Here is an 11,317-nt window from a genome sequence, read left to right on the forward strand (position 1 = left end):
TGAGCCCTGCTGAGCCTTGATTTATCTGTCCTCTACTTGTGTGCAGAGCTCAGACTGTGAATAGGCTGTTGCTGTGTGGGGGTGCTGATGTCATTTTTAGGTAGCTGACCTCACTGTTGGACAAAGCTAATTGAGGGAAAAGAAACCCATCCATCTGTAGGCAGCACTGGATCTGATCTGGGCAGGGGCTGCACAATCAGTGAATTTCTGCAGTGCACTGGAGCCTCAAGCTTGCCAGGCTGAACCATCCTTCCTATGAATCTCAGCACCTTACCTTTGCTAAAATGCAGACACCTATCCTGACAATCTGCATGGTTGCAGATGGAGGAAAGAGCTTGCTGACAGGTTTTACATCCTTCAGCCAGGGATGCACCTTTGTGTGAAGCAATAAACTCAGGTGCAGACCCATCTCTTCCTAGGAACATGAAGGTACTGCAACGACCTCCATAGGGAGATTGGGATGGCTGGGGCCACCAAGGACAGGGAAGACCCAAACCCAGGTGAGCTCTGGGTGTACCCACAGCTGCAGCTTCCCTGGAGCTGCGTGTGCCTGGCCCCAGCTCACATCCTGGCTGCAGGAGGTTCGATGCTCAGAAAGGAGGAATTATCTGAGCAGGAGAAGGATCACAGCACCATCTGCTGGGACTGATCGACAGTCCCATGGCAGCAGGGGGCTAGTAAAGAGCAAATACAGGATAATTTTACATTTTCTTTAAGTGTTGGAGAGCCATAAGGCAGCTGAACATTCTCCCAGAGATAGCTTTGCCCAAGAATAAATTTTAAAAAATATATGTATTAGCTGAATTTGTAGGATTTTTTTCTTTTTTTTTTGGTGCTATTCTGTATTGGGTGATGCTGTGCCACGGTCGTTCTTGAACAGTGACTTTGCATTGCCCAGGGTTGGCTTGTAGCGCTGTTTCCTTATTTCGACTCATGGTGTGCAGGGTGTTTTGCTACAGAATTTCCCTCTCTCAGCTCTCTGAGCGTGGCTGCACCCTTAGCACACACAGTCCTACCCCTCTATTTGTGAGGCCACATCTGGGATGCTGTGTCCAGTTCAAGGCGCTGGTGGAGAGGGCTCTGTGAAGGGCCACAAAGATAATTTGGGGTCTGAACATCTCTAACGAGGAGAGACTGGAGGAGCGGGAGTTCTTAATTCTAAAGAGAGAGGGAATCTCATGAATCCATATATATATCTCAAAGCCAGATGTCAGGGGGATGGTGCCAGAGTCTGTTCAGTGGTGCCCAGCACCACGACGAGCAATGAACTAGAACACGAGATGTTTCACCTCCACGAGGAAGAACTCCTATACATGGAGGGTCCTTAATTCAGGGACTCTCCCTGGCCATTAGCAGGGACATGGGCACGCTCCCCAGCCCCTGCGGTAACTCCAGCGGTGCCAGCTGGATGTCGCAGTGCCTCTCCTGCCGTGCCCCCCGTGCCATCCCCCCTGTCGGCCCTGCCCCGGGGCAGCCCCGCTCCGTCCCGTCCGCCGCTCCGCTCTCCGGGTTTCCCCGGCGCCGCCCGCGCCGCGCCCGCTCCGCGGTTCCGCGCTCCGCGTTTCCGCTGCGGCCCGCGCCGGCCCCGCCCCGCGGCTCCGGTTTCAGGCGCTGCTACAGGGACCCCCAAGATGGAAACGCAGGGGCTGCCGGCCGCGGAGGCGGCCCGGGCCCGGCCCGCCGCGCAACATGGCGGCCCCGCCGCGCCGCCGCCGCCCGGCTGGGACCCGCCGCCCGCCGCCGCCTCCTCCGCCGGCAGCAGCCCCGCGCCGGGCCTCTACGTGAGCTTCCCGGTGCTGCTGCTGGAGGAGAAGCCGGAGCCCGCCGCCAGCCCGGCGCCCAGCGCGCCGCCGGCGGGGCCCGCGCCCGACAGCGACGGGCTCCTGCTCGTCTTCAACGTGGTGCGAGGCGCGGCCGAGCCCGGCGCGGGCGGCGGCGAAGAGGGGCGAGCCCAGCCGGGCCCGCCGCCCGCCGAGCCGCCGGAGGAGGCCCCCGACTCGGCCCCGCCGCCGCAGCCGCCGCCGCCTCCTCCCCCGCCGCCGGCACCGCTGCCCCCCGCGGGCGGCGACGGCGGCGATGGCGGCGGGGCGGAGGACGGCGCCTTCTCGGGGACCATCACCATCAACAACCAGAGCCTGCTGGTGCGCATCGAGAACGGCGTCCTGACGCTGGGGCCCGGCGCCGAGCAGCCCGCGGGCGCCGCGCCCCCCGCCGCCGCCAGCCCCGCCGAGCCGCCGGGCGGGCCGCGGCCGCGCTCGCCGCCGGCCTTCGCGTGCCCGGAGCCGCGCTGCGGAGAGGCCTTTCCCCGCAAGCAGCAGCTGCGGCTGCACCGGCTCTCGGCGCACGGCGGCGGCGAGGACGGGCGGGGCGGCGCGGCGCGGCCCTTCGGCTGCCCCGTGCCGGGCTGCGCCTGGTCCTTCGCCACGGCCTACAAGCTGCGGCGGCACCTGCACTCGCACGACAAGCTGCGGCCGTTCGCCTGCGCGGCGCCCGGCTGCACCAAGCGCTTCACCACCGTGTACAACCTACGGGCGCACAGCCGCGCCCACGAGCAGGAGGCGGCGCACAAGTGCGAGGCGTGCGGGCAGCGCTTCCCCAGCGCCGCCCGCCTCGCCGCCCACCGCCGCCGCAGCCACCTGGAGCCCGAGCGGCCCTTCCGCTGCGACTTCCCCGGTAAGCCGCCTCCGGGGCTGGGCTCCCTTCCCTCCCCTTCCACACACTGGGATCATCCCCGCCCTGAGGCCCTGCGGCGCTCGGCTCACTTCTTCTGCTCCCGCTGCTCCTTCCCCTTCGTGGTACCTCAGAATGTCAAGGAAGGTTCTCCTCCAAACCACCTCAGTTACCAAAGGAAAAGTTTGGGAGCTGGAGGATGCTGTGCTTTTCCTCCTGTGACTTTGTGCTGGTGCAGTGAAACACCGCAAGACACGGCGCCAGCGTTCAGTGCGCCTTAACCCAGGCTATACCTGATTGCCCACCCTGGCAAAACAATTGTAATTTCTGGGAGTAATGTGTAGGATTTCGCTGTTAGTTTTTTTTCCCTTTCACTAGACATAATATCCTGAAAAACGATCCTGAAAGTACCTCGCTAAAAGCTGGGAGGGAGAAAAGAGAGCAGTTTTGTCACTGAGTTTTGTCAGGCAGATTTGCTATTTCCCTTTTCTCCCCAGGCTGTGAGCGAACGTTTATCACAGTGAGTGCATTATTCTCCCACAATCGAGCGCACTTCAGAGAGCAAGAGCAGTTCTCCTGCTCATTCCCTGGCTGTAACAAGCAGTATGACAAGGCCTGCCGACTGAAAATCCACATGAGGAGTCACACAGGTATTCACAGGGATTATTTGTACATGGGGAGGTACATGGAACACAGTATGTGAAAGTGGACTGCAGTTTGCTGGAAAAACTGAAATTCAGGAAAGGTGACATTAGTTATTTGGAGTCAGAGAAAACATTTGATTCTTGGCCTTCTGGGGGTAGGATTCTGTTGAATCAAATTGTCATATGCAAAGTAGTAAAGCACATAGGCAAAGCTGTGGCTTTTGTCATTGTGCATTTTGTCCAGAAAAAACTATCCCAGCTCTATTCCCAAGTTCATAGATGTTCAAAACGTTGCATTAATTTTACTCTTGATACAAACAAACAGCTCAGAACATGTGAAAAACTCTCAGAACATGTGGAATGTATGTATCAAGGTTTGGAACAGCAAGAAGATAAATTTCAGCTCTGGCAAGCATGAGTGACTTGCAAGGATCACTGCAAAGCTGAAATACAGCCTTTTCATGTTACTGGTGTGCCCTCTCTTTTCCTGATTTCGTGGTTTTACACTTTTGAGGTTTTTTCAAGTGTCACTTGAAGTTCATAGATGTGATGGAAACCAAATCACACTTCACAGTCTTGTAATCAAGACACAGTGGCAGACCATTAAAACAGGAAAAACCAGTTCAGTTGTGTTTCTGTTTTGAGTGATGCTGTTAGTGACTACTGAAGTATTTCAGGATATGAGGTGGATTGATAAATACTTGTGCTCTCTGATGCAACAGCATCGAGTTAAAGAAAGCCCAGATTGTAGGAGGGGGAAGGGATATGATAGGACTCTGCAGTGTATTGCAGGAGGGGCTGGTTGAGTTGTCTTTTCTTAAATTAATTCAACTTAAGCAAGTTTTAATATTTTCTAGTAGCAGTATGTGTTTTGTATTAGATTATTAATGTAACATTTTTTTATTCAAGGTGAAAGACCTTTTATCTGTGACTTCGAAGGCTGTGGCTGGTCTTTTACCAGTATGTCCAAACTTCTGAGGCATAAAAGGTACAGGAAGCTTTTTCTTATTATACTGTCCTAAGCCACTGGCTGTTTGCTTGTCTTTGTTTCTCTTCCAGTAGCTAAGCAGTAGTGGATGTAATCATGCCAATGACAATTTCCTTCCCTTGTAGGAAACACGAAGATGACAGGAGATTCATGTGCCCAGTAGAAGGCTGTGGGAAGTCCTTCACAAGAGCAGAACACTTGAAAGGCCACAGTATAACTCACCTTGGTACAAAACCATTTGAGTGTCCAGTAGAAGGTATTGCTCCACTCCCATATGTGTTTCCTGCTAACTGGTGTGTATTTTTGTCTAAAGGTTATGTGTGCTTGGTACAGGACTGGAGCAATTAAGAGTGAGTCTTCTAACAGGGTTTGAAGAGGCAGAAGTCTTGAACAAGTGATCATTCTCAGAGTTAGGAATGACAGAGCAAACTCTGTTTCATACTGTAGCTTGACAACCCTCACCACTTCAGTGACACTTCAGAAGCAAGATTTTTGGGTGTGATCTGGATTATTCAGCTCTAAAGTAAAGCAGCTCTACTTGATTGTTTCTACTTCTTATGGTGTTTACAGCAATTGTCACGAAGAATTTCAGATGCCATAGTGTTAAAAGGTTGTGCTTTCCACTCAATGACTTTAGAATTTCATGTTGTCAGAAGGAGGTTGTTAAACTATCCTACCCTTTGACGGGTTTACTTTCTTGTGGTTCCTCTGAGTGTATGCACAGGTGCTGAAAAACAGCAAGCAGAGGATATTCTGATTTGTTAAGACATTAAAATGAATATTAAATAGAAACTTCATTAAATTTGAAACTTCAAAGCCTTCTATATCTTCTTGCAGGCTGTTGTGCAAAATTTTCAGCACGAAGTAGTTTGTATATTCACTCCAAGAAACATCTTCAGGATGTGGACTCGTTGAAGTCGCGGTGCCCCGTTTCCAGCTGTAATAAACTGTTCACTTCCAAACACAGCATGAAAACGCACATGGTCAAGCAGCATAACTTCAGCCCAGGTAAAGAGTTTGTCTCTGGCTATCAGAAGGTGCAGTGGAAAAATTAAGTGCTTTATTAAGGGAAATGTGTAATTACTGATGTTGAAACCTGAGTTCTATTGATATGAATGACAGAATCTTCTCTGAGACTGAAGTTGGTTTCACGCTCTAAAATTCAGTGGGATCTCTGAGTATCAGAAAGTGATTCTTGAGTATGACCTCTGAAATTGTGAGAAATTGCAGCATTTTTCAATGAAGCAGAGCTTGTTCTTTTCCATGCCATGTGTAAAATACGCATAAGGACTAAAAGGATTTCTCTTTTCACCCCTTTCACTCCTCTACAAGCTGTACTTGGCCTGCACTGCCTTAGCGTTATTTTTTGGCAAGTGCTTTTATAAGCACACTTCTCAGTAAAAGAATGAACTTATTTTGGTAGGCTGCTTTTTCCCTAAATATGCTTTCAGGGAAGGTGGGAAATATTTTAGTAGGCTTTGAATATAGAATTTTATAGAATTTTACCTTTCTTTTCTTCCTGTTGTCTGTAGAAGCTCTGTCTTACAACCAAACCTTTCTCTTGCAGATCTCCTAACTCAGCTGGAAGCAACCTGCTCCCTCACCCCCAGCAATGAGCTCACTAGTCCAGGGCAGAGTGATCTCAGCAACATGGACCTCGTCTCCCTGTTTTCCAACGTGTCCAGTAACAACTCTGGAATTGCAGCGGACATGGCGCTGGTGAACTCTGGCATCGTCACCATCGACGTGGCCTCGGTGGGCTCCACGCTGGGGGGCAGCCTGCCTGTCAGTAACAGCTCCCTAAGCCAGGCCGTGGATCCCTTGATCCTGGTGGCCAGCAGTGACATGCCCCAGAGCCTGGACAGTTCTCTCCTGCTGGGAACCAATGCAACGGTTCTACAGCAAAGCACTTTAAATTTGGATGATGTACAGACTGTCAATGCCGAAGCCTTGGGTTCGCTGGCGTCTCTGTCAGTGAGGAATTCCAGTCAGGATGTGCACGGGCTGACATGCAGCAATAATTTAACAATGGACACAGCCACTTTGACTCCTTCCAGCAGCCTGGGCAGCACCAACGTGCCTGAGTTACTGACGCCAGTTAAAGCTGAACGGAATTTGCTCCCCAGCTCGGATGTGGTTGGTCAGCAGGAGGGCAGCAAAGTCGTGACACAGTTTGTGTTCTCCAACCCCCCAGGGAGTTACAGTGCACAGAAGGAAATGGATCTTGGCACAGTGACTGGCAGCTCGTTTTTGGTATGGAGTAACTGTACTCACCCTTGGATGAGACAGCCTGACTTTGAGGGTATCGCTGGCTGCTCACACCTTGTTGGGAGACCTTTCAGATTTTGCAGATCATGCATTTTATCTCTCTTTTCATGAAAGATGTAGAAGGATGTGTTGAGTAGTGTGTTTTCACAGGTAGATTCAGTGTGGTGACAAGTTCTAGGAAATACTGAAATTCTGGTGGGGACAGTTCAGGAAGAACCTTTCAAAACAAGCAGCCGCCCATCTGAAATGGAATTTGCAAGAACACCCAAGAATAAGTGTTACACGTGTTACTTGTTCATTTCATTCCAGGGAAGGATTTGGGCTGTAACAGTAACTGCAGCATTTTCATTCCAGTCTGCATTCCTCTTTTAAGTACTTTTCCCTTTCTGTTTCACTGTGTTATTGCAGACTTAACTTTTTGTTTATGTTATGAAGTACATGTTTACACACTTAAAATCTGAGCACTTACAAATGTGGAGCTGACTTCTTCTTGTGTTGAGCTCCAGATATTGAGTAGATACAGGGAATTTATTGAAACTAATCAGAAGATCAGGGGAAACTAGAATTCAGTGTTTGCAGCATAGAAGATAAGTGCATCTGAGAACTCATTAGTGTGTGTTTTCATTATCTTGTTTTGTTCTTAATTCCAAAAACCTTGCATCTCTGGGCTTTTTTGTTTTTCCTTTAACTAGGAGAGCAGTGGGTCTGCGAGAACAGACTACAGAGCCATTCAGCTGGCCAAGAAAAAGAAACAAAAAGGGAATGGCAGCAGCACAGGTGAGAAGCCATTAGTTACATTTACTGAATAAAAATATTTAGTCATTTTGGCAGTGCAGTGGGAGCAGGTTTCTGAGTAACATTATTAAATGTCCTGTCCTGTTTATTAAGATAGTTAAAATAATTATGCATGTGGTGTACCATCTGTTACTCAGGATAATCACATTCTGTGGAATATCAGATTCACAGGAAGTTTACAAAGAAAGCTGTGCCCTGTGTTTCATGATTATTAACAAGACACTAGCTGTCCATCTCTTCATCTGCTTCTTATTACAACTAAAAATTATGTTACTGTGCTGTTGTTTATGCTTTTGGTCCTATCTAGGAAGTTCTTTTACTCAGTACAGACAATGGAAATTTCAGCTAGATTTTGCTTTTGTATTTCACTTAGTAACAGTGTGAAGGAATTTATTTTTTTATTATCTAGATATACTCAAACCTCTCTCTTATACTTTAGCCTTGTGGAGAGTTCTTGTGCTGGGTGAGTTTAGGTCATGATTCCAGATGTGTCCTCTTAGTTTCACTCAGAGCCATTTGATGTGAATTCCTTTGTCAGATGAAATGTGGTCCATGGTTCCCTGGACTTGCACAAGCTCAGGTGTTTGAGATGTGCCTACCTTTGGGGCTGGGGTGGAATATTACAGATTTATGATACATTAATATCATATACATAGAGTGAGTTTAGTGCTGCCTTGCTGTGTCTTAGACCTCCCTCTGAAAATCAAGGCAAAAGTTTTTGAGGCAAGACTGCTTCTGATTTGAGAGCTGTTTTGTTTGTGTGTTTGTAAAATGCAGATGTGCACACATTCTGTCTGGTTCAGCAAATCATCCCATGGAAGGAGAAGTGCTTTATGAAGCTAGTTCTAAAGGCCCTTATATTATCAAACACATGCATGTATCATCAAACATGTCTTTTGGACATTAGTTTAAAAAATATGATTGCACTCTGCATGACTCCTAAGATGACCTCAGAAAATTCCTGTTTCTGTTCCTGTTCAAGACTCCCAGTAGTCCACTTTTCACCAGCTGTTGCCTGAATGGTATGCTGTGCCTTTCAAAGAGGTCTAGAGAGTCTTGTATTTCTGATTAGTTTAACGAGATTGAGTGAATACTGTAGAGGGAAGTTCAGGGTTTAAATACAGGTTATCCAAGCCCTTCATTTATTACAGATTTTTTTTTAAATCCAAACAAAAACCTGAGCTGACAGGACTGTATTATTACATTTGTTTTGAATAGGGTTTTGGTTTTCAGCTTGTGATACAGCAGCTGGTTCATCCTGCTTTAAACTGAAAAGAAGCTTAAGGTTGTTATAGTTGTACTTGTGTAGCCTGTTCTACCTAGTAGTCCTTGAAATCTTCCTGTAAATAATGATCTTCAGTATGCTTTTTTACAGTTTAGAAAAATCGTGCGTGACTTCTCAGGAAATGAGTTACAGAATGAAAGATAGAAAATGCAATCCTATTTCCTAATTCCTTTCTATAACACCACAAATTTGCTGATATTTCTGTGCTACCACAGGGGAGGGCCCTAAGCTTAGCAGTTTGTGATTTTTCAGTGGTGTTCAGGTGAAAAGGTGCTCAGTGAGCAGCTGGGGTTCAGCAGCTGAGTGCTCTCTGCCTTTGAGCAGTTGTCACATGGTGCTTAATTATATTGCACTGCTGTGGGCATTTGCTGTGTGCTATAAACAGCTGCAAAAAGTTGAAAAATACGAGCAGAAAACTCTAGCAAATTTATCTAAATATTAAAATTGCTTTCTTTTAGGGGCATCTGGTTCTGGTCAGAGGAAAAACAAGGGTGGTAAAGTAAGCCCAACCAACTTTTCTTCCTCTACTCCTGGCAGTCGTAACATAGTTCTGCCAAATGGAGGGCTGACAATAAGGGACCCTGCCACAGGAGCCCAGTATGTGCAAATTCAGCTTCTCCAGGTAAGAGCTGAGGAGAAGAAAAACATGCTAAGCTTCTCTGTTATCCAGACTTGCATTTATGGAAGAATTTGAATGTTTGTGAACTCAGGTCCTACTACTGCCCCTGGGTGGAGTCTTGAGCTCTGCAGTGTTCTTACATTGTTCTACCTTTATTTATAAAGTAAATGAGCTGGACATAAAAATGTTCCTGCAAAAAGAAGTTTCAGCCTAAACTGTTATTTCTCTTATCCGTTGAAATAAAGCTTAAAATTTAAAAAGAACTAAAACAACCTAATAATTGGTGGGGGCTGATTAGTGGTGCATGGCAGGTAATAGGTTTTGTGCCAGGTGTAGCTGTGTAGTATTCAGAGAAAGGATAAGTTCCTTCTCCTTCATTGCTAACAGCTGTGTTGTGGAGAGACCTATGGGCTGAGTTCTCCATTGATCTGTTTTTTGATGGATGTACACATTTGTAACTTCCATGTTAAGTATCAGCTTCATGAAAACATGTGAAACTTGTTGCATGTTTCTGTGTTAGATTTGTTGAAAGAGGAACCCTTCCTTCCTCTGTAGATCTTGCCAGTGTTCCAGGTTGGTGAGGACAGGATAATAGGTTGTACACTGAACTAGGTTCAGATTAAGTTGTAGGGCCTTTCTAGTACAGTGCAGTGGCTTTATCAGATATTTTAGGGTTGTGAGACTGAGTGAAATTTGCCATATTGTGCTGAGTTACCTGGGGGTTGTGTAACTTGATAATTTTTCTGCATTCTCAGGATGAGTCCCCAGGAGAGGGAGATCTTCCCTTTCAGCTGAGCTCTCAGTCTTCCTCCTCACATTCTCAGCTTACAGTGGATTTACCTGTTTACATACTTCAGGTACAGCATGTCAAACCACTGGGTTTTATTGCCTTGCTTGAATGTAAAGACAGTTTACTGTGAGCACTCTCATGTTCTGCCTGATGAAAATACCTTGTTTTCCATTGGGAGTTGAATTCCATTCACAAGGAATAATAAGCAGAGAGCTGCACTGCACTGCACAAAGTATCTTGTGTCTGTTACCAACCTTTGACACATCAGAAGTGGCTGGGTTGTTTTTTCCTCTGTTACTGAGTAATGAATAACTAAAACTTATTTTTTCTGAAATGCCCCACCCTTGTTTTCCTGATCCCATCCTGCAGATATGAGGTGGGTCAAGAAACAGGATCAGAATTGGAATGTTGTAGGCTACAGAAAAGTAGGGTGGGAAGTGGGAAATAGAATCTTGAACTTAGATTTCGGAGTGGTGCCCTTGTGGGAGTGTCAGTTAAGTTTAGAAGCCTGCTTGAAAACCTCATTTTTGATAAACTCTGCAATGTACCTATTCCTGCCAAGTGGGTTTCTCCTGGACAGAAAATAAATCTTTTTTGTTGAGGAGGGGCACTTTCCTCAAAACCTATAAGTACAAGACAAGTGGGGAAAGCTTTGGGTTTCCTCTGAGCCATTCCAAGCATTTCTCTGGTGTTGAATAAATGTCAAGATAATCTTGCTGATAAGCACTGAAACCATCTAGAGGTGAAAGTAGTTCATGCTGTCTCTTTGCTTTAACAGGAACCACACAATTCCACCGAAGATGATGCAGGTTCTGATAACTCCCAGTTCACTGGAAGCACAATAAATTTACAGGATCTGGAATGAGGATTATTAAGAGCAGTTACTTGAAAACAAATTGGGCAATCATGACAGAGTGAGATTACTGTGTGGGTCTTTTTCCAAGGAAAATAGGGAAAGTAGGAGAACTGAAGTATGGTTGCACTCTTTGTGATTTGCTTAAGACAGTTGCAGCTGAAAGATTTTTCTTTAAAAATGTAAATCCCACTTGATGTGCCTGTGTAAGATACCCTGTCTGCCTGGTGGTTGGGAGGCTGAGGCAGACTGCTGTACAGTGTTGTTTCAGGGAGAAGTACTTTATTACACTTCAAACTGAGGTAATATTTACTGTTTTCACAGGAAAGCAAGTATTCTACAGCTAACAAATGCAAATTTATAATCCTGCCTGCGACAGTTAAAACTTTCCTTCCATTGGTCTCC

At 47.0% G+C, this 11,317-nt stretch overlaps 1 protein-coding gene across 1 annotated transcript; it reads left to right on the forward strand.

The window, feature by feature from the left end:
- The first annotated feature begins 1,631 nt into the window (after positions 1-1,631).
- Positions 1,632-11,302, forward strand: ZXDC (ZXD family zinc finger C). Its single transcript, XM_058031911.1, has 10 exons — positions 1,632-2,673; positions 3,168-3,320; positions 4,224-4,302; positions 4,428-4,558; positions 5,140-5,310; positions 5,870-6,555; positions 7,263-7,347; positions 9,109-9,272; positions 10,025-10,126; positions 10,838-11,302. Exons 1-10 carry the CDS (start codon positions 1,632-1,634, stop codon positions 10,922-10,924), a joined length of 2,700 nt encoding a protein of 899 aa, XP_057887894.1. The 3' UTR covers positions 10,925-11,302.
- Positions 11,303-11,317: the final 15 nt, after the last annotated feature.

Source organism: Melospiza georgiana, chromosome 11 (assembly GCF_028018845.1).
Source record: "Melospiza georgiana isolate bMelGeo1 chromosome 11, bMelGeo1.pri, whole genome shotgun sequence".
Classification (NCBI taxonomy): Eukaryota; Metazoa; Chordata; class Aves; order Passeriformes; family Passerellidae; genus Melospiza; species Melospiza georgiana.

Excerpts from the sequence above, each read along its gene's own strand:
- ZXDC (XM_058031911.1), top strand. The coding sequence starts at position 1,632 with ATGGAAACGCAGGGGCTGCCGGCCGCGGAGGCGGCCCGGGCCCGGCCC. Across the intron at positions 7,348-9,108 it reads AGGGAATGGCAGCAGCACAG|GGGCATCTGGTTCTGGTCAG; the intron begins GTGAGAAGCCAT and ends GCTTTCTTTTAG. Across the intron at positions 9,273-10,024 it reads TGCAAATTCAGCTTCTCCAG|GATGAGTCCCCAGGAGAGGG; the intron begins GTAAGAGCTGAG and ends CTGCATTCTCAG.